The 22,840-nt window shown below is 44.7% G+C and overlaps 1 protein-coding gene across 7 annotated transcripts in view; it reads right to left on the bottom strand.

Annotated features, from left to right (window-relative positions):
- Positions 1 to 22,840, bottom strand: part of FHOD3 (formin homology 2 domain containing 3) — a 1,375,152-nt gene that overhangs the window by 44,770 nt on the left and 1,307,542 nt on the right. For 4 of the 7 annotated variants that reach the window (XM_086965359.1, XM_086965360.1, XM_086965356.1 and 1 more), the window contains one exon: positions 14,529 to 14,552. The exons of the other annotated variants lie outside the window; for them this stretch is intronic. In XM_086965359.1, coding sequence (XP_086821485.1) covers positions 14,529 to 14,552 — 24 coding nt within the window. The remainder of the gene's footprint in view (positions 1 to 14,528; positions 14,553 to 22,840) is intronic. 7 annotated transcript variants of the gene reach the window in all.

The following is a 22,840-nucleotide window of genomic DNA, read 5'->3' as shown; positions in this document are numbered from 1 at the left end:
ATACTCGTATTGCCCACTAAAAGGTTACTTTGCATAAGTAGTATTAATGGGAGCGCCTAAGTACTTATCTAGGTCACTTACTGGTGGGTCGCAGTTTGTATTTATGCGAAGGGATAGCTTTTTTGATTGTTATACCCACATCTGAAATTACCTTAATGGTTTAAGTAACCTCCAAATAAATCCAGGAGAGCACTTTGCCGGTTGTATGATCCGGTAGGGAACTGGAAATAGTTCCTACTGTGATTCTATAATTCCTCAGGGTATCTGTAAATGGCAGTGAGATTATGTTTTAAGTTTGAGCTATATGCATAAAGGAACTTAAAGTAGTGAAGGGTTAGCATTGTAAATTGAACAAAACTACCTTAAGATTATATGGGGATAAATCTTGTTCTGGTAGTAGGAGCCACCGATATATATTTCCTGTGTTGCTGTAAATAGAAGCTCCTATTAGTTTATTGCAAATAAGGAGTAATAGCCAATGGTCTACTAGTCTATCTTGATACATTGATTAGGCATTTGTACTTACCCAGGTTTAAATTACTGGCAGTTGTGTATGATACACTTGTTTTTCGCTATGCTGGTGTAGCAGCTATTTAGCATTCAATTCGTGGTGGGCATTGTCCTGCCACTGGTTCTTTGGGTAAAAGATAAGATAAAGTATCTTTTTTAGGGTTCCAGTCTAGATTAATATATGTAAAACACCCTTATCCAATAGAATTCAATAGTCAGACTTCGAGTATCTAGTTATATTAGTGATGCGTTATTAATAGTCTGATTTCGCTAGTTTTCATGAGTTACGATTTTGTTAGCTATTTTATACATAAACCATTTACTACATGTACCTCTCTGGTGAATGTGATTTTGCAATATTTATTAATCTCGCCACTGTGTATATGAGGCAAACGGAGCAGGCTCCCTCTGATGTTAAAGGCCTTACACCACTATCCAACATTTATTATCAATTGTTGTGATATTGTCTAATAAGTGAAAATTTTGCCGAGTTCCAAAAATAATGGAGCGAAGTACTGGGCATGCAATCAACCCATTGGCTTTACTGACACATACTCCTTGTTGAAAATATTTCAGAGTTGGACTAGCGCAGTGTCATAATTAACACCTGACTGCACCCAGCGTATAATAAGGAGAATCTAGCAGAGAGGAAACCGGTTGCAGGGGTTCGAGCTTGATCGTCTTACCTTGGGTTTTTAATTCGGCCTCCCTGCTCCCACTACCGTCGCCGTTAATCTTCTGTTTTCCGAGTAAGCGAAAGTATCTTTGCATGTAAAGGGAAATCCCTATTTATGCTAAGTACAAGCTTATTGGGCGGTAAGAACTGACCGTCCCAATTGGTCGACGTACTGTCACGTAATGTCACGTGATATGGTAGCGTCGTTTGTTTACTTTGAGACGCTATCTGTGAAAGTGCTGCAATATCGTTCTCTGCATTCGATTTCATATGAATTTTGGCTAATATTTAAGAATGTTCTTAACATAAAAAGGTCATAATGTCATACGGGCAACGAAAAAATAAATAAAATATTATCGCGCCATAGTCTGAGTAGCGAGGATTTGGCTCAGTCCAATTCACGTATCCATTGGTTGGCGTAATATCACGTGATTTAATTACGTCAGATGTTTATTATTTAGGCAATGTAGAGCAAGAGGGCTCGGATATTGTAGCCTCGGGTTAATAACATGGAAACAAAGTTCCGCATTACAAACGTACCCGCCTAGGAGGGTATAATTTATTATGTTGTTGGGCATTTAGTAAATAGCAAACTTAGTCGTTCCTTGGACGTTCTAGCGGGGAATGAACTAAATTAAAAAATATAACTAAGACACAAATATGTGTCAAAGAAGTAAACAGATGAGGAGAGCATTGGAATTAGGACCAATAATAATGATGAAAAAGGTAAATAATAAAAAATTTGATATTTACTTAGTGACTTATTTACTACGTCTTGAATGGGCATATTTTGAGAATAAGTGTGCAAGGTTAAGCCTCGTTGGGAGAAGACTGTTTATCTATTAGCCGCATACCGAAGGGGCAGATCTAAATAGGTACAGTGATCACTATAAATCTGAAGGTCAATTAAAAAAATATAGAAATCTATTGATATTACTGGTTTGTTATATTGTTATATTATTTTCTCCCAGTCTTCTCTGCTGTTAAGACCGGCACGGACACTGTTGCACCTAGACATAAAGAATTGCTCTCGTCTTTTCCTCTTTTGTGTAAGGTTACCATCTCTAGTGCCAAGAGTGACATGTTCCAGGCAACACCAGCGCAGATCTTTTATATCATGTTTCGCTGATTTCCAGTGTTCTGTTAGGGGGGCACCTGTCTTATTCGTACGCAAGGCAGATCTATGCTCATTTAGCCTGGTACGAACTTCTCTTGAGGTTTCTCCTATATAAATTAAATCGCAGGGACAACTTATTAGGTAGATAACGCTGGTCGTTCTGCAGTTCATAAAGCTCGTTGGTTTGAGTACAGTACCTTTTATTGTGATTGTGTTACCACGGATTATGTTTTTACAGTTGGTACAGCCCGAACAGGGGAAAGTACCCGTTGGCATCGGGGCACTATCAATACATAGTTGCTTGGTTGTGTTAGGTTCCCTATAGGTGTGAACCAGGCTGTTTTTAATGGTTCTGTTCCTTCTGTAGGAAAACATAGGTTTGGGCAATTTATTATTATAAATTGCCCAAACCTATCACAATAAAAGGTACTGTACTCAAACCAACGAGCTTTATGAACTGCAGAACGACCAGCGTTATCTACCTAATAAGTTGTCCCTGCGATTTAATTTATATAGGAGAAACCTCAAGAGAAGTTCGTACCAGGCTAAATGAGCATAGATCTGCCTTGCGTACGAATAAGACAGGTGCCCCCCTAACAGAACACTGGAAATCAGCGAAACATGATATAAAAGATCTGCGCTGGTGTTGCCTGGAACATGTCACTCTTGGCACTAGAGGTGGTAACCTTACACAAAAGAGGAAAAGACGAGAGCAATTCTTTATGTCTAGGTGCAACAGTGTCCGTGCCGGTCTTAACAGCAGAGAAGACTGGGAGAAAATAATATAACAATATAACAAACCAGTAATATCAATAGATTTCTATATTTTTTTAATTGACCTTCAGATTTATAGTGATCACTGTACCTATTTAGATCTGCCCCTTCGGTATGCGGCTAATAGATAAACACTCTTCTCCCAACGAGGCTTAACCTTGCACACTTATTCTCAAAATATGCCCATTCAAGACGTAGTAAATAAGTCACTAAGTAAATATCAAATTTTTTATTATTTACCTTTTTCATCATTATTATTGGTCCTAATTCCAATGCTCTCCTCATCTGTTTACTTCTTTGACACATATTTGTGTCTTAGTTATATTTTTTAATTTAGTTCATTCCCCGCTAGAACGTCCAAGGAACGACTAAGTTTGCTATTTACTAAATGCCCAACAACATAATAAATTATACCCTCCTAGGCGGGTACGTTTGTAATGCGGAACTTTGTTTCCATGTTATTAACCCGAGGCTACAATATCCGAGCACTCTTGCTCTACATTGCCTAAATAATAAACATCTGACGTAATTAAATCACGTGATATTACGCCAACCAATGGATACGTGAATTGGACTGAGCCAAATCCTCGCTACTCAGACTATGGCGCGATAATATTTTATTTATTTTTTCGTTGCCCGTATGACATTATGACCTTTTTATGTTAAGAACATTCTTAAATATTAGCCAAAATTCACATGAAATCGAATGCAGAGAACGATATTGCAGCACTTTCACAGATAGCGTCTCAAAGTAAACAAACGACGCTACCATATCACGTGACATTACGTGACAGTACGTCGACCAATTGGGACGGTCAGTTCTTACCGCCCAATAAGCTTGTACTTAGCATAAATAGGGATTTCCCTTTACATGCAAAGATACTTTCGCTTACTCGGAAAACAGAAGATTAACGGCGACGGTAGTGGGAGCAGGGAGGCCGAATTAAAAACCCAAGGTAAGACGATCAAGCTCGAACCCCTGCAACCGGTTTCCTCTCTGCTAGATTCTCCTTATTATACGCTGGGTGCAGTCAGGTGTTAATTATGACACTGCGCTAGTCCAACTCTGAAATATTTTCAACAAGGAGTATGTGTCAGTAAAGCCAATGGGTTGATTGCATGCCCAGTACTTCGCTCCATTATTTTTGGAACTCGGCAAATTTTTCACTTATTAGACAATATCACAACAATTGATAATAAATGTTGGATAATGGTGTAAGGCCTTTAACATCAGAGGGAGCCTGCTCCGTTTGCCTCATATACACAGTGGCGAGATTAATAAATATTGCAAGATCACATTCACCAGAGAGGTACATGTAGTAAATGGTTTATGTATAAAATAGATAACAAAATTGTAACTCATGAAAACTAGCGAAATCAGACTATTAATAACGCATCACTAATATAACTAGATACTCGAAGTCTGACTATTGAATTCTATTGGATAAGGCTGTTTTACATATATTAATCTAGACTGGAACCCTAAAAAAGATACTTTATCTTATCTTTTACCCAAAGAACCAGTGGCAGGACAATGCCCACCACGAATTGAATGCTAAATAGCTGCTACACCAGCATAGCGAAAAACAAGTGTATCATACACAACTGCCAGTAATTTAAACCTGGGTAAGTACAAATGCCTAATCAATGTATCAAGATAGACTAGTAGACCATTGGCTATTACTCCTTATTTGCAATAAACTAATAGGAGCTTCTATTTACAGCAACACAGGAAATATATATCGGTGGCTCCTACTACCAGAACAAGATTTATCCCCATATAATCTTAAGGTAGTTTTGTTCAATTTACAATGCTAACCCTTCACTACTTTAAGTTCCTTTATGCATATAGCTCAAACTTAAAACATAATCTCACTGCCATTTACAGATACCCTGAGGAATTATAGAATCACAGTAGGAACTATTTCCAGTTCCCTACCGGATCATACAACCGGCAAAGTGCTCTCCTGGATTTATTTGGAGGTTACTTAAACCATTAAGGTAATTTCAGATGTGGGTATAACAATCAAAAAAGCTATCCCTTCGCATAAATACAAACTGCGACCCACCAGTAAGTGACCTAGATAAGTACTTAGGCGCTCCCATTAATACTACTTATGCAAAGTAACCTTTTAGTGGGCAATACGAGTATCATCTACCCACATAAGTGATTTCCTTTATCACTATGATAATTAACATAGTGACCCACGAAATGGTAGCAGTATAAATGCGCTATGCACTTTAGCAATACCGTATTAAACCACCTCTTCCACCAATTTTTAAGTATAACAACAGCACCTTTTGTCAAATGTTATAGCTTAAGAAAATATGTTGTTTTAGAAAATGATTCTGTAAAAATTTGGGTTTGATAAGATTAGTAATTATATGTTTCCTTCTAGAACTTGGTCCTGAAGAAGGTTGTCTATTTCACTGTAACCGAAACGCTGCGTCGACCGCTGTTCCTTTGAACTTTTTAACCTGATGCTTATGTGTTGTTTTTTTTAAAAAAAAATTTAAAAAATGTTATAACATGCTATGTGTATGTTTTTTAATGATTTGTTATAATTGTGTTGATAATGTGCCCCTTTGAATAAATTGATAAATATATATATATTTTTCTAAAACATTATTCTCTGATTTGTTTTTTACATTTGATGCTTTGTGTGCTTTATTGCAATTACATTTATAGTTGCTGGTGGTATAATGAGTATAAGTTTGAGTGTATAATTTGTATTCTATGTCTTGGTAACCAATAGAAGTATATTACTGGTATTGCTAAGTATTGCAAAACGCATTACAGATTACTACTCCATTTCCTACCCATTTTGCGGTAAACCTGTGGGACGTTCTCCAGTTTCCTACAAGGGTAAGGGTAACCAACATGCCAAACGCCAATATCAAATTTAAAAGGTTGTAATCCTGGTCTACAAAGTCCCTTTTTCTTACAGAGGAGGGATTTAGGTCCAAGCGCGAGGTTCAGAAATCTCTCACAAATGTGGTGGAAAGAAATCCAGTCTTAGCGGGCGTTTATCTCTTGTTTGGAAGTAGCTCCGCTTCACTAACAACGACCCGGGCAAAAAAATCACTCCGTCTGTCCCTCCCTTATTTTAGGCGTACAAGCGCAGAACTCACACAGTGCCTGGGAGGTGCCCTGCAAGGGAGAGCAGACTTTCAGCCCTGCGTTTGCCTTCTGTAATCGGATTTTTTTCTTAAAGCAGCTGTGTCTGTTAAAGCCACAGGTGCTGTTTTAGACCATTGTCTGCTCCAGCCTACTGCATGCTCCTCACCTGCTCCTGAGGCCTCTGATATGATTCACAAAGGTGACCCAGCTTGGGGGTCATTATCTCACCAATGGTTTGAGATCACAGTTGCAGTCACAAACATTAATTCCAAAGTGCAAATAGGGGGACACTCCCTTTCATGTTCCCTCCTATGAGAGATCTGAAAAAGAACACAAAAGCCTTTTTATGTGTCAGAAAGAATCTTTAGACTCGTAAAAGGGCTTTGGAACATTTAGAAAAGCCTCTTTGCAGCCACAAATCCTGTGATTTTGCGAATCTCAGGACTTATGACCGTAAGTTTTTTTGTACTTATGGCCCTTAATGCTTGTGCACCCAAGCATAATACGCGACTATCACAGCTAGATTGATGGAAAAGATGATATTCTAAATCAGAGCCACATGTATAAAAGTTCAATAAAGGTAAATGTATCAGGGTATGGAACATATTTACAAGTCCCTAATGCTACAGGAGCATCCTATTTTCTGATGCCCTGGTGGCGCTGTTCCATACCCCATATTTACAAGGTGGGGTACTCAACAGGGCTTATGGCCACCTTGCAAATATGCCCCTTTCCGCAGTAGTCCTCTGTGGCTAAGGGGCTGTCAAGGAATGTTCCAAAGGGCATTCCACGCTGTCCCATATTTACACGGATGGGGCAGCACCAAAAACTAAATCCAGGTAAAACCTGGTCTTGAAAAGAACAAAATATGAGGAGAAATTAATAATTTCGCCTTGCATCACCCTCCTATGTGTGCTGCATTCTGCAGCACACACAGAAACAGCAATTCACCTTTAAAGATTATTATGTGCAAGAAGGTGTCCTTTTCTGCGCATAAACAATTGCCCCTGCAAAGGTGCCTGCCCTAGCGCTAGGTAGCTTTTTTAGCACCAGCACTGGGGGAAAAGCAGGGAGTGTCGTATTTTTTGTAAATATGGCACATCCCTGCATTTTGAAAATGTCAGAGCAGGCGTTGCCAAATTTGACGTTACACCACGCTCCAACATTTTCTGGTACATATCTCCCGAAGTTTCTTGTAATCAGACGTGATAAACCTGTTTTGCCGTAAGAGGCCTCTATCGAGGAAGCCTGGAATACCACAAGCCTCTCCTACAGGAATCCCCACACATAGACTAGGTAAGCTGGCTAACTTGTTCAATTAAGTTGCCGCATTCTGATTGGCTTCTGGTCTGTCAGTAACTAACTACCTGGGAGTTTCACAGGTGGAAGAGCGTGCCTTCACTTTCAACTGCTTGTAGTTTTTAGAAAGTGGAGCAGCTATTAAACTGCTCTTCATTCCCACACACCAACAATGCCACTGGTCAGTCTGTGTGAACGGAGGGGTGTGACACAACCCCAAGGAAAGGCCAACCCTACAGTTGAAGAGATGGGTCCTGCAGACACATGAACGGAAGACGCCCAGCATTCCTCCTGTGACTGGCTTATAATTTTGACAACACTCTGGCGCGGAGGTGAAAATTGAAAAGTTATGAAGAGTGGCCTTCGTACGAGAAGGAAAGGGCTTATGTTTTCCATTGCAAGCTGGATCTATCCTTTCTGAAGATGCTGGTTAGAACATATTTAAAATGGCGATGCTGGACACCCACTTAAGGCTGTGCCTGGTATATTTTTTAAAAGGTGCTGGGTACAACGCCCGACCAGGCCTCTGAACTTCATTACAGTCTGCAGCTACACAGGATTCCTCTTTCCCATACCAAACAGTTTCAGCTCTGTCGGTGGTTTACTTACAGTTCTTGCAAGTGAGAACAGCAACAACAGGTGTGCTGGTTCACAGCATTTTGCATTCTGCTTTTCTGCTGTTTGCTTTCTCTGTTTTATCACTGTAATCACTCAAATGCGGCAAAATCATGCAAGCTTCATCGTAAAAATAAATTCCAGAACAGCCTATGAAATAACGCAAAGTACTTTTCGTTGTGCATAACACTATTAAAGTCACCTCCAGGCAGTACACAAAGAGAGACGAGGGAACCTGATGCCAGGACAAGCTAAGACTTAGAATACCATGGAACAAAAGCCATTACAGTGCATTCCAGAAGCATGCTAAAATGGAAACGTCAGGGCATAAGTTTACCTGTTATGGAAGACATCAAAAAGTGAGGCAGGCGTCACTACAGTACTTTGAAACAGACTCAGTAAAGCTGATGTCCTTGTGGTATCTAAACATTCATGTTTAGATACCTCAATTTGAGAAAACAAACAAAAGTGCTACCAGGCCGCACCAATTTCAGCATGTGTGCTTAATAAATGGCAACACGGGGGGAGGAGCTACGACACCAACCAAGATGGCCGCATAGTCTCCCGGCTCCGCCGACCTCCGTCCTTCGGCCTATTATCCTGTCGACTATCCTGGTTACCCGCACCGGATCCGTGTGTGTGATTTGACCTGCTTTCCGGTGGTGCAATCCCGGAGTTTCTCCGCCGTTGTGGAGCAGAGATATATCGATGGTCGTCCGAGGCCTAACCCAGCGGGGAAGCCGGGGTCTCGAGTGCGGGCTCTGCCGGGTCCGGGTTGAATAACAACGGACTGCTGAACGTGGTCGGGTCCGCTCTCTGGATCATTCGGACTTTTGATTGGTTTGCTACCACCAACTGCCTGGTGCTCTACAATAGGTGAGGCGACGAGTGACGCACGGCGATGTGTCGCGGGGGTCCCTGACCGGGGGTACGACAGTCACATCGTCGATCCCCCCGGGTAGGTACCTCGCTGCGTATTATTGCTTGTTACACATCAGTCCCTCATGGCTTACTCCTGCTCCGTTTAATTTTGCCTCGGAGAAGGCGCCACTCTGTGGGTGTTACCATGTTGGAGGAAGAAAAGCAGCTAGCGGAGCAGGCTCAAACTGGCCAGTCACCGCGAACGGTGCTGGAGGCACTTATGGCACTCAAGAGAACCATTGTAGCCCGGACTTGCAGCTTGCTGTCTGAGACGGATGGACTCATAGACCTGAGAGCGGATCCTGACTCGACACCCGCGCCCCGGCAACCAGCTTGCATTTCAATTTATGCCTCGGAGACTTGTATTGACCCGGCGCTGGAAGCTGGGTTTGCTCCTACTATATTTGACCTATCCGACTGTACTGTGCCCGATTACCCTGTGGAGCCGCTGGAATCCCCGATAGTGTATCCTGTGGGACACTTGCAAGATATCCCCATTCTGGAACTTTCCATTCCTTATCCTTTGTGTTTTGGATTTTGTCGACTCCCCTCCCCTGTCGGGCTCTCAAGATGGCGGATGGGGTAATGCTTGGCTTTGGAGGCGGGGAGGGGCATCATTGGCACCGACTTTCCACATCGAGAACTGTCGCAATTTTCTTCTCTGTTTGCCCCTGTTCTTTGGACTCTTGCAGTGCTTCGTGGAAAGGACTTTCCTTAATTAATGATTTCTGTGCATTTGATAGGCGGGGCCAGGGTTGATACTGTTATCTGGGTCTCTCATTGTCGTATAGGTTTACCGGGATTGTTTATCTGATCTAACGGAGTCCGGGGCGGGGTTGGTCATGACGGAGGAAGGAGACCGGGAGTCCGTACAACATTCCCTCCTCCGATTTCCCTCACTGGTTGGGGTTCTTTGTCTTTTCTTTCTTTCTCATCCTCTATATTTCGGGTTCTCTTACTGGGCGACAGGCACGCTGCGAGGGGGGTGGCCGTAGTCATCAGCAGGGGTGCAGGGTGGGGGGGTGTGGGGATGGGTGTTCGTTTTTATTTTTGTTCTATGGCCTCTTTCTTCCTTCTCTTCCCCTTGTCTTCCTCTCTTTTCTTCTCCCGGGTTAGTATAGTGGGTTCGGTTTCACGTATCCTGATCTCTATATTTGTACCTTGATTGCTCGAGGGTTTGGCGTTCTGGGGCGGACATTACTGATGGAGTCGACGATCACACTGCGCTAGTTTATCCTGATGACTTGTATTACCTCCGTTGACTTAGTTGATCGTGACTTTCTATTGGATATGCTGTTTCTTTGCTCGTCCCCACTTTGTGATCTGAGACGCAGTGCTATACCTGACTCTCTCTACTTATTAATTTAAAATGAAAACCTCTTATCCTGTGTCTAACTTGAATTACCTTTGCAACCAATACGCATTGTGACTTAAGATCCTATGATTAGCGGCCAGCCCTGGGGGTTGCAGGCCCTGGTTTGTATTTGATTGCAAATGTTAAATAAAGGTTTTAAAAAAAAAAAAAATGGCAACACCCTATTTTCCCTTTAAACTATTGGAGGCGGCTCCCAGTATAAGGTGCTGCAAACACTGCTATAAAAAAAATAAAGAAACATAACATAACAACAGGTTAGAGAGGACACCGGAAGTCCTAACTAACGGTTATATATATATCTGGTTGTATGATACCACTTTGAACGTTGAGAATATTGGCCAGTAAAATACCACTGCAACTAAATCGCCTACCACTACTTCATCATGATGAGGACACATTTACTATTCATAACGCCACATCAACATACCAGGTAAGGTCGAAGTACTGGATGCATTGCTTCTATCAGGCAATATAATGCATGCATTACAGTGATGGTATACTATGCATATCCTTTGCTCTAACCCGTCCCCTCTCTAGGACCTTTCTATCAGGGGAGGCTCCCCAGCTATGGAAGAGGAGCATCGCCCCACTGCTGCTACCCAGCAGAGTTAACAGTGAAAAAGAAAATGATAATACAATTATTTTATTATCATTTTCTTTTTCAACTTTGCCTCGGCTGGCTAGCCGAGTTGCCGGCCGGACCGCCAGGCCGTGCTCCTCAGCTTCAGAAGGAGTTGTGGGAACTATAAAGTGAGCATGACGGTTTTGCAGGCCATTTTAGGCGGACCAAATCATCATGCGTAATTAGCATTTATCCATCCAGCTGTGTTGTAGAGGTAGGTGGAGAAAAGCCACAGGCTCCCAGGAACTGTCTGAACGGCTAACCAGGCCTCTCAAACCAATCAAAATCGGAATGGCATTCCCAGCCTGAGAGCAGTGCTCGGATTGGCATCTGGGAGCCTGCGCAGGGTGCGCCAGTCAGGGCTCGGGAGAGAAGGACGACGCAGGGTCAGATAAGTCACAATGTATTTATTTATATATTTTTTAAGATATTTGAGCCCCCGCCTCACTTCATTACCACCCTACCGCGTTGCATCAAGGTCAGCCGCCACTGCTTTCTTTGTGCATTTATCATAGCCTGGTAAAATGATCCACAGCATGTAAGTTTCTGGTGAACGAATTAAACAAAATGTCCCGCGGCACAAAAAAAGGGACTACCCTATGTAGTCAAGGTCACAATTCCAATTGGTGACAAGGTATCATGGATTGAGGCATATAAACCTAATACAATTAGTACTGAGTATGGGAAAGGCGAGCGATGATAATATTGATAGAACAGAAGGGTTTTACAACGCTAACAGGCTTTTTGCAATGAGACAAAGAAAGGCTATTGTCAAGAGTTTGGTTAAAAAAGCATATACATATTTTTTATTTCATACAGCTGTATAAACCCTTTACGTGTTTTTAATACATTAAAATCATGAATACACAAAAAAATACAATAATTGATAATCAATACAAAAGATTATAAACAAGAATCAAGGAAACAAATGTCGACGCAGCGTTTCGGTTTTTTGGAATACAAGCACCTTCTTCAGGACAGATTCTCGAACGTAAAAAAACAAAATTTCTTATACTCTGTATTGATAGGGAGTTATCGATGCCTCTGGATCCCTTTGTGGATATATGGATCTGCAGGCGTCCTATTTATTAATTGTTGTAGGTACGTTTTCGTATGACTTGTATAGAGTTTTTGGAAGGTGTACCCACTGTCCAGTGGAGCCACCGATCTAAGGGAAATATTTGTCAATCGTATTTCAGTAGCAAAGCAAAGGAAATCGCTGTAGCCGTAGACCTTATTGTATTATGTATATACTTTTTTAACCTAACTCTTGACAATAGCCTTTCTTTGTCTCATTGCAAAAAGTCTGTTAGCATTGGTTAAAACCCTTCTGTTCTATCAATATTAGCATCGCTCGCCTCTCCCATACTCAGTACTAATTGTATTAGGTTTATATGCCTCAATCCATGATACCTTGTCACCAATTAGAATTGTGACCTTGACTACATAGGGTAGTCCCTTTTTTGTGCCGCAGGACATTTTGTTTAATTCTTTCAGTTTCCCCTGGTCCCAGACCAGTCTAGATAGGGGGCCTCCTTAAAGTTTCTGTTGAACGTCAGCTGCTAAGTGCCACCTTGTATGACTCAAGCTCTCCATCTGTTTTGGAGGATGCTTGTGGCCGATTCCTTCCCTGTTTATGCATAACTTTTTAGGTGAAGACGACAGGATGTGGCCAGTCAAGTAACTGGCATGTCGGAAGCTACCAGTGTGAGCATGTGAGGAGGCGCGAGTTGCACATGCCTGTTTCACTTCTCTGCCGACCACTGACAAGCAGCTCTGCAAACTAGTATAAGCCATCTGCTTCACTTGCATAGGCCATCAGCTATCACTTGCCAGCTAGTGGTTTCTGGGGTCTGTAACTCATTAGGGATTGGCAGCTGGGTAAGGGAAAGGAACCACTTCTGGAAGCGGTCATGGAGAATAGGCTGTGCCTTTCCACGGGCTGATGGAACAGACGTTGGCCAAAGGCATGAAACACATCACACAACCACCTCCACTTCACTTTAAGTCTCAGTTATTGAATTTAATGCAGCGAGTCAGGTTATTTGAGGGTTCACTCCTACTAGATCAGATACACCCCATCGGTAAGTCACAAGACCGCTAGCACTACATCATGGGGCTTTAAACAGATAAACGATAAAACGTATAAGGGTTATGTAAGTTAATAGTAAGAGGATTAATTAGTTACAAAGAAGGTAATGGTAACTAAGTTAGATTTAAAAAGAGGGTTAGTGACGATTACTCTTAGATGATGCAATATACCACGATGTAGAGACTCCAAAGTTGTGACCTACCATGTAGTGGATCTCAATATAGTGACTTACATTACAACTTTATTTGCGTACAGGAGCTGGTTTGCCCCAAAACTGTGTATTGTCAATTAGTTGCAGTCCAACACAGCTTCAAGAATGATATATGAATTCAACACTGGGGAATACGCCCTGTTGCTTTACAGTGTATCTAACTCAATAATATTCCAGTGCCGAATCATGGGGGTTACGTGTATCCCTCTCAGGAAAACCTGGAACACAGTTGCAACCACTGTGCTACCTGAATCTTAATATGGCAAAAGGTCCTGTAAAGAATCTTTATTCCTTTTGGGTAGCAGACCCATGACAAACAACTAAAGTGTGACCAGAAGCCACATGTACTCCATGACCTGTGAAACCTAACTCAAGATTGGGATCAGCAGAACAACAGTGCTTGTCCTTGACCATCTAATGGGGCAAAGAATATATACGAATACCTGTGCCTCTTAAGAGTCATTCTTTTTTTTAATTACAGATTGTAACTACAAATAAGACAAACGTTTATCCCGTGGAGGAGTTGTGAAGTCATTAACATTCAAATGTGTTGATGAAACGATCCAGCCTTGTATTCATGAAAATGTGTCCCACAAGGAATGAGCATTATCCCAGGTTATGCATTATGAGGGAGAACACTCAATATTGCATTACGAGAGCATAAACTGCATATTTTGAAAAAGCCATTGATAGATGCATATATAAATGTCAAATCCAACAAACTGATCTCTTATGAACTACACATAAGAATGTTCACAGAATCTCAGTATTTCAGACGTCTTTGTTACTTTCAACTTGTTCGTTTTTATCAACATATTGCCAGCTCGTGCAGTACAGTCACAACAAACACCATAGCCATTTGATAATGCTAGCTCTGCTGCTGCAAACAAGTTCTCTGATGACCAGTGGGTTGCGCCACTACAGTGATTCCAGCTAGGAAGGTTCCACAGGCGAAGTCCCAGACCAATGTTAAAGATTAGCAAAGAACATGCAGCGGGCTCTGTGCAAGCAAATCTGGTAAACACTTCGTTATTTTGGAAAATGCCATTGTTTAAGCAAAGAAGTCCATGACTGATGTACTCACAATACACTTTCACAAGAGAACTGCGGCACTCGCCACACACCTAAGCACTCGGGTTAGAGGAACACGGCACACGGGTTCAAAGAGCATTAAAGATCATTTTGGTATCCATACCTCAAAATCATCTTCATCATCAGTCTACCAATGGGAAGAATAGGAAGGGAAAAGAATGAAAAGAATGAGGCGAAGGAATTACTGCAAGGGAAAAGTATAAGTCAAAGCAAAGTATTTATGCACAGAGAAGAGGGGAAGCAACACGTTTTAGATTTAAAAAAAAGGCTTTCCAGAAGGAGTTAGCTTGGGTTTCAGGAACAGATTGTTAATGTTCGTCTTTCCTTTCTCGAGGGCAGTACACGAATTGTAAACATCCTTCATGCAGACTTCTGCAGGCCATTTCCAGAGGGTTTCAGGCACAGCTCTGAAACAGTTAATAGGCCTTTGTTACATAACCCATGTTTTCTTTGTTATCTTCCAATCTTACTTGATATTCTACTGTCACAATAACTAACACAATGGGTTTAACCTCCTATTATCCCAGAGATTTACTGGCAGCGAGAATCCAGCTATATGACAAACCCATTGTTGCACAGCCTATTGTAATTCATGAACATACACTATTTATACATTTCACGGTACTTGGAATTCGTACTAGAGGCTTCAGCAACCCCTCTAGAGCCCTTCCTAAGGATAAATCAATGAAACTGGCACTTGGTCATCTTGCTCAACTAGGTTTTCAACAAATTACCTCTTTTGTATACTGTCTGGCCCAAGGACTTTTCACTTTGGAAGTTCCGTGACGCATAAAGTGGGCTGGTGACTTCCCAGTAGTAAAAAAACCCTGTATAAGGGTTTTCTTCTTATTTGGATGTGGGATCCCTTTTCTTTAACCCCTCGGTGCACTGTTTTTCTGCACCTACCTTCCCTGAAACTCTTTTGTTCATTCGGGGCAGAGTAGCAATACTGAATGGGGACACTTGGTTTAGTCCTAGGACTGGGAAGTGGCCAGAACTGTTGCTGTAATTTACTTTTGTGGCCCTTGTCTATGATGTGGCACTTTCTTTCTTGCTTATAGTTTTAAGGATAGATACGCCCCCTCCCCCCAAACTCCTTGACACTTTCACTTACCTTTTTCTTCAATTGTAGGAATTTTGGAGTCATGATGGTAATGAGTTCACTGGCAGTAAGTTGCAAAAGTCATGAAAACTGCATACCACTTCCGAGACCTTGTCTAGCATATTTTTTACGCTACCTATGTACTGCTCCATTTCTCTTATATATACCTTGGTAAAGAAGGGGCATCATTAGACTTCCTCATAATCCATGACCTAACGTGTGAAAAGGACTTTGAAACCCATCAACATTTTTACTCCACAAGGCAAGCAACCGAAAGAGGAAATGAATCATTTTTATGTTCAAACTATGACATTACACTGCACCCCTTATTTTTTTTGTTATGTTACAATGAACTTCTAAAGCGCATGTTCACCAAAACGGTTTCATGGCGCTGAAGGCACAGATGCAGGACGAAGAGGTTTTTTTCGTGGGCTTGTCTAAAGAGCCAGGTTTTTAACAAGGTTCTAAAGCACTTGTAGGAGGTTATAGGGGAAAGAGTTCCAAACACGGGGAGCGAGCACAGCAAAGGTGGATCTACCCAATAGCTTCCCGTATAATTAGGGGACCTCTAAGAGATTGTGGTGTGCTGATCTAAGATTGCGCTTATGGATGTACTTCCGAATTCTGGAGGTCACAAAGGTAGGACTTTTGCCCTGGCAGATTTTGAAAATAGTACATTCAGTTCTCTGTGCAACTGGGAGTCAATGTACTTTCTTAAACAGGGTTCAATATGGCAATGTCTAGGAGTCTGGCTGCTTGATTATGGTCAAGCTGAGTATTGGCATAGTCAATTTGCAACATGACAAGGGCAATTACAATCTGGAAGATGGCCTCAAAAGAAAAAGAAAATCTAGATTTTTATTTTTATTTTACGAAGCTGAAAGAAACAGGAGGAGGTCGCTGCTCCAAACAGAGGCGTCATTGATAGATCTTCGTCAGCTAGTATACCGAGGCTCTTGACCGCTATTTTGGGAATGGGAGGGGTACCCAGCTCCTGTGGCCAGAAGTATGGACTCTAACAATGCAGTTTCTTTTTGACTATCACCACCTCAGTTTTATCCAAATTCAATGTCAGTTGCAATTGTTCACAGTACAGCATACCAGTGCTAAGTACTTCAAGCTTTCATAATAAGGTGCAGTGACATACTCAAATACTTATTTACCATATTTTTACAGAATGTAGGAGCAGCATTTGATACACTAAGCTGAATTTGTGAGCTAGTCACATATTAGGAAGCAAAGAAGTTTTGACATTTCAGTCAATGGACTTAATTGACACTCCACATCTCAAAGTGATTTCTACAGTGACATGATGGTTAATGGTTTTCATTCTGAAGTTAGGCTGCGTGCACCCAGCAATTATCCGACCTAGTTGAAGCATCTTCTCAACGGTACCTAAGGGTGCGGTTTGCAACCGCAACTCGCAGCACACCAGTCCCTTCCAAGTCATCCAGAGTTTCAGAATAGACATTGAACATTGCACACATCTTCCACCCTCTCCGCTAATAACGAATAGTTTCTTACCTGTCGGTGTAGTTTTGCAGCTTGATGATCTTTCTGGATTCACTATGCTGTGCATATTCCGCGGTCTTGTGGTTGGGTCCGGATTCGTAGTCTTTTCTCTCTTTTTTTTTTGTGGCCCAGGTGGGCGTCGGCGTCACCCTTCCTTGGGTGTATTTCCGGTGACGTCGGCATGCTTCCTGCGGAAGCTCCCATCCCTGGGCGCCATCTTCGGATTATTTTTTTCGTGTTTCCTTCGTTTCCGAAGTGATGGCAATGTTCTATGTAGGTGATTTTTCCTTAACCGCCTTGTATGTAAAATCCATTTTATCTCTTCATCTTCTCTTTTTTTTTTTTTTTTTTTTGACCACCCTTTTTCTCTCCAGCCTCATCTTTCTGGCGGAGGTGGGTGGGTTCGCTAGTGAATCCAGAAAGATCATCAAGCTGCAAAACTACACCGACAGGTAAGAAACTATTCGTTTTGCAGCGTGAATCTTTCTGGATTCACTATGCTGTGCATAGATTTTGTAGCGGTTTCTCATTTCCGTGGCGGCTGGGTGGAAGATGAGTTCTGGTGTCTGAATATGTGCTGGAGCACCTTTTGTCCGACTTGCGCTTCCTTGTTCATCTGCACATCCACGCAGTAGTGTTTTGTGAACGTGTGCACTGAAGCCCATGTTGCCGCCAGGCATATGTCTTGTATGGGCGTGTTAGCCAGAAAGGCTATTGTGGCCCCCTTCTTCCTAGTGGAGTGTGCACGCACTCCCTCGTCTAGTTCCTGTCCTGCCCTGTTGTGGCAGAGCTGAATCGTCTGTGCTATCCATCGTGCAATAGTGTTCTTCGTTACTGCTTTGCCCATGTAACTGTTGGCGAATGACACAAAGAACTGCTTCGTTTTTCTGTGCTCCTTTGTCCTTTCAATGTAATGCATGACCGCCCTTCTGGCGTCTAAGGTGTGCAGAGCTCGCCCAGCGCTATTGGTTGGTTTTTGGAAAAAACTCGGTATCTGTATGGACTGGTTCATGTGGAACCTGGAGACCACCTTCGGCATGAAGTGTGGGTCCGTCCTCATCACAACCCTATCACTATGTATTTGTATGTAGGGTTCCTGTAGCGTCAGCGCTTGTAGTTCGCTTACCCTGCGTAATGACGTTATAGCAACTAGGAAGGCTGTTTTCATGGTTAGCATCTTTAAGGAGGCCCTGTGCAGTGGTTCAAAGGGCTCCTTCATGAGTTCCGTGAGAACTACGTTCAAGTTCCATGCTGGTGGTGGCACCCGCTTGGGCGGTGCGATCCTCTTCGCTCCTTCCAGGAACCTCTTGACAACCTGGGATGTGAAGAAGCTTCTGCCCATCTCACCCCTTGTGTAGGCTACTATAGCCGCTAAGTGAACCCTCAAGGAGGATGAACTGAGTTTTTTGTCCAGCAAGTGTGTCAGGTATCGCAGCACTGTGGAGTCTTTCTTCATCTTCTTGTGAAGTTGTTCACGTTTGCACCACATCGTGTATCTTTTCCATTTTGCGACATAGCACCGCCGTGTGCTCGGCCTCCGTGCCTCCCGAAGGACCCTGAGGGTGCTCTCTGGCAGTCTCAAATGTGCAAACTCTATGTCCTCAGGAGCCATGCTACTAGGCTCATGGTCTCTGGCTCTGGGTGCAGCACCTCTCCGTTCTGCATGGAGAGCAGGTCCTTTCTTCTGCCGAATCTGTGGGGTGCACTCTGTGACATCTCCATGATCTGCGAGTACCATGTCTGCCTCGCCCACTGTGGCGCGACCAGTATCAGGGTCATCTTGCTCGCTCTGCACTTGCTCAGTACTCGGTGTATCAGTGGTATCGGGGGAAAAGCGTAGGCAAATGTCCCGGACCAATCTATCCATAGGGCATTCCCAAGGGACCCCTCTTCGGGTAGTCTGGATGCGAAGTACTGGCATTTCGCATTCTGGCGTGTTGCAAACAGGTCCACTGATGGCGTTCCCCACCTGTTGAATAACCACCTCGTTTCCTGAGCATTGAGCTCCCACTCGTGGGATGCCGATGTCTGTCTGCTCAGCCAGTCTGCCTGAATGTTCTCCTTCCCTGGTAGGTGTATGGCTAGCAGGTCTATCTGTAGAGGGATGGCCCATCTCCATATCTCCTGTGCCAGTGTTGAAAGCGTTGTTGACTGTGTTCCACCCTGCTTGTTGATGTAGAACATCGCCGTGGTGTTGTCTGTCTGCAGTAACACCCTTTGCTTGTACAGTCTTGTCTGGAAGGCTTTCAGTGCAAGGAAGATTGTCTTCAATTCTAGGTAATTGATATGCTTTGTCGCATCTGCTGGCGTCCACAGTCCTCTCACTTTGAGCTCCTCCATGTGAGCGCCCCATCCCTTCAGGGATGCGTCTGTGGTGATGGTCACTGTCGGAGTTGGGGGTGTTAGAGGCTTTCCCCTTGTTAGGTTTTCCATGCTCCACCATGTCATCTCCCTTTGCACTGCGTGCGTCACCACCACAAGATCCTCCCAACTGCCTGACGCCTGTGACCACTGTTCCTGGAGCCATTCCTGCATGGGTCTCATGTGTAGCCGCACATTCGGCACCAGGTGGATGCATGATGCCATCATCCCCATGATCTTGCTCGCCGTCCTCGCTGTCCGAGCTTGCCCCTTCCGGTAGAGGCGAGTTTCCTTGACCAGCGCCCTTGCTCTCTTCTCGCTGGGGAACACCTTGGCCTGCACGGTGTTGATCACTGCCCCCAGGAAGGTCTTCACTTGCTCCGGTTCCATTGACGATTTTTCCCAATGGACGGAGAACCCCAGGTTTATGAGCGTGCTCGTCACTGTCTGTGCGTGGTGTTTGCACCTTTGGTACGAACTCGCCTTCACCAACCAGTCGTCTAGATAAGGGTATACGTGTATCCCCTGTCTTCGTAGGTGTGCAGCAACTGCTGCGAGGCACTTCGTGAATACCCTTGGTGCTGATTTGAGTCCGAAGGCCAGCGTTGTGAACTGGTAGTGGCCTCCCCCGATTGTGAACCTGAGCATATGCTTGTGCTTTTTGTTCATCGGTATGTGCAAGTAGGCGTCCTTGAGGTCTATCGTGACCATGAAGTCTCCGACCTGCAGTTGCGGTAGCACCTCCTGCAGGGAGGTCATTTTGAATTTCTGTGTTCTTATGAATTTGTTGAGGAACCTCAGGTCTAGGATGGGCCTCATCTTGTCGTCTACCTTTGGTACCAGGAAGTACGTCGAGTAGACTCCCTTGTTCCTTTCCTTGAATGGGACTCGCTCTATGGCCTGCTTTTGCAGAAGTTCCTTTACCTCTTCCTGAAGCCTCGCCAGCTGGTCTCCTGCTGGTGGTCTTCCCCTTGGTTTCCTGCTTGTTGGCCTTTTCTCCAATTCCAGGCAATACCCGAATTGGATAATGTTTAGGATCCATTTGTCTGATGTGATTTCTCTCCATTCCTGGAGGTAAAATTTCAATCTTCCTCCCACTGGTGTCATGTGGTCGTAGGTGTTTTGATTGTCCCGACCCCTTGGTACGTGGTGCCCCCCCGGGTCCTTTCTGTGGCTGGGCACCCAGAGTTCTGTGGAGTCACTTCGAGGAGGGCTGCTGCCCCCCTCTCCTATTCTGGCCACGTCCGTTTCTTCCTCGAAAGGACTGACCTCTTGGTTGGTACTGCCAGGACTGCTTCTGCTGACCTTGCTGTCCCTGTGAGTCTGCCTGGTGCGTTTGCTGGAAAACCTGGTGTGATGTACCTGGTTGGTTTCCACCTCTCCTGCCGGGCCTCCGTGACGGGGTGCCTCTTCTGTTGCCTCTGAACTGCAACACCCCCATAGACCTTTGCCGTCTCATTATCTTTCTTGAGTTGGCTGAGTTTCTCGTCCACAGTTGCCCCGAAGAGCGTGTCGCCGTTGAACGGTGTGTTGAGGATACTGTGTTGCACCTCGGGTTTGAACCCTGAAATCCTGAGCCAGGCGTGTCTCCTTTCCGTGACACCCATCATCATCAGCCTGCTGGCGGTGTCTGCTCCGTCCAGGGCCGTCTTAAGGCAAGAATTTGCCGCATTTTTCCCCTCTTCGACCAACATCTCGGCCTTCTGCCTGGCCTCCTGGGGTAGGTCCTTCACCAAGTGCCCCAGGCCGTCCATGATCTGGTACATGTGCCTGTTTAGAAGAGCGTTGGAGTTAGCCATGCGCCAGTGGGTCGCAGCATTCCGTTCGATCCTTCTGCCCACCAGATCCATCCTCTTGCTCTCCTTATCCGGTGGTGGGCCCGAGGTAGTGGATACGTTGGCCCTCTTCCTAGCCGTGGCCGTGATAATGGAGTCTGCGGAGACCTCGCCTCGAATGTAGGCCGGGTCCTTCGTGGAGTGTTTGTATTTTTTCTCTGTTCTAGGGGTTACCGCCTTGCATGTTGCGGGCTCCTTGAATGCTTCTCGTCCTTGAGCCAAGACGCTCTCGAGCATTGGGAGGAACTGGCTCCTTGTCTGTGTTGGGAGCAAAGTCTCGAGCAGGAAGTCTGCTTTCTGCTTTTCCTCGTCGAGCTTTAACCTAAATGCCGCTGCGGCAGATTGTATCGCCGAATTGTATGCCCCGATGTCGTCAGGCGGCGAGGGCCTCGAGGGGTATGTGTCGACCGCCTCCTCCGGGCTCTCGGTGTCGATATCCAGGTAATCCTCCTCGTTGGGGTCAGAGGTGGCCGACTCGGCGTCCAACCTACTGCCCTCCTCCTCGTCATAGCCGTAATCCTCGTAGGGATTCTCCTCATCTCCCTGGTCGTCGACCATCTCGGCGGCCGGGCCATGTCCGTCGCCGAGTTCTTCTTCCTCTTCGACCAGATCTAGCACAACGTGCTTGGTCTTGTGTGGAATTGTAAAGGCACTCATCTCTGCGTCGAAATCCTTTTTCCGCTGCAAGATGCTCGCCATCTCGGCCTCCAAACGCCGTCTTTTCTTTTCCCTTTCGGCCGCGTTCTCGGCCTCGGAACGCTCGGCCCCTCTCTTCGTCACCTGGCTCGGCGGCGAGACTCTCGGCGTCGAAGGTTTGGACGTCGAACTTGGTTTCGGGTCCTTGGACGTCGTCAAAGCTTTCGGGTCTTTCTCCCTCGACGCCGATCGGTCCCTTTCGGAGACGATCTTCGGCGCCTTCTGCTGTTCAACAGCCCGGCCCCTTTCGGAGGCGATCTTCGGAGCCTTCTGCTGTTCTACAGCTCTCGGCGCCAGGGACTCCTTCTCCGAGGATCCGCTGGGCCTGTGTGCGGTCGCGGACTGCAGATGTCGCTGCGTCGGCGCCTTCGGGGTCTGGCCCTCGTTCTTTCGAGACTCAGGGTCTCTCGTGCTCTTGTGGGACGTCGAGTCTCCTACCTTATCAGGCGTCTTCTTGGAATCGGTCTCTACGACCGTGTAGCTGTCGTCTTCGGCGGCAGCGTTGTCCTCTTCCTCTGAGGACATCCCCAGGTCGTACAGCGAAGGCGTCGGGGCTTTTCCTCCGAGGGTGGCGTGTGCTACCCTCTGGCTCTTCCTCACACGAAGGGTCTTCGCGGCGAAGACGGAGCAGGCGTTGCAGTCTTCGGTTCTGTGGTCCACCGGTAGGCAAAGGTTGCACACCGGGTGCTGATCTTTCTGCGCGTACTTGTGTCTGCAATTCGGGCAGAACTTGAACGGCGTGTTGTCCATCCTCGAGCGTTTCAGGCTTCCCTGACCGCGTGGACGTCGATGATCGTCGAAGTTCTCGACGTTCTCTCCTCCTTCTCTCTTCGCCAATGGTCTGCGAAGTCTTCCTTGGTCTTCTTCTTTTAATTTCTTCTCGAACTTCTCGCTTTGCAGTACTTTCTC

Source organism: Lissotriton vulgaris, chromosome 4_1 (genome assembly GCF_964263255.1).
Source record: "Lissotriton vulgaris chromosome 4_1, aLisVul1.2, whole genome shotgun sequence".
NCBI lineage: Eukaryota > Metazoa > Chordata > Amphibia > Caudata > Salamandridae > Lissotriton > Lissotriton vulgaris.
Note: the sequence above shows the minus strand (reverse complement) of the source record. Positions and strands in the feature narration are given on the sequence as shown.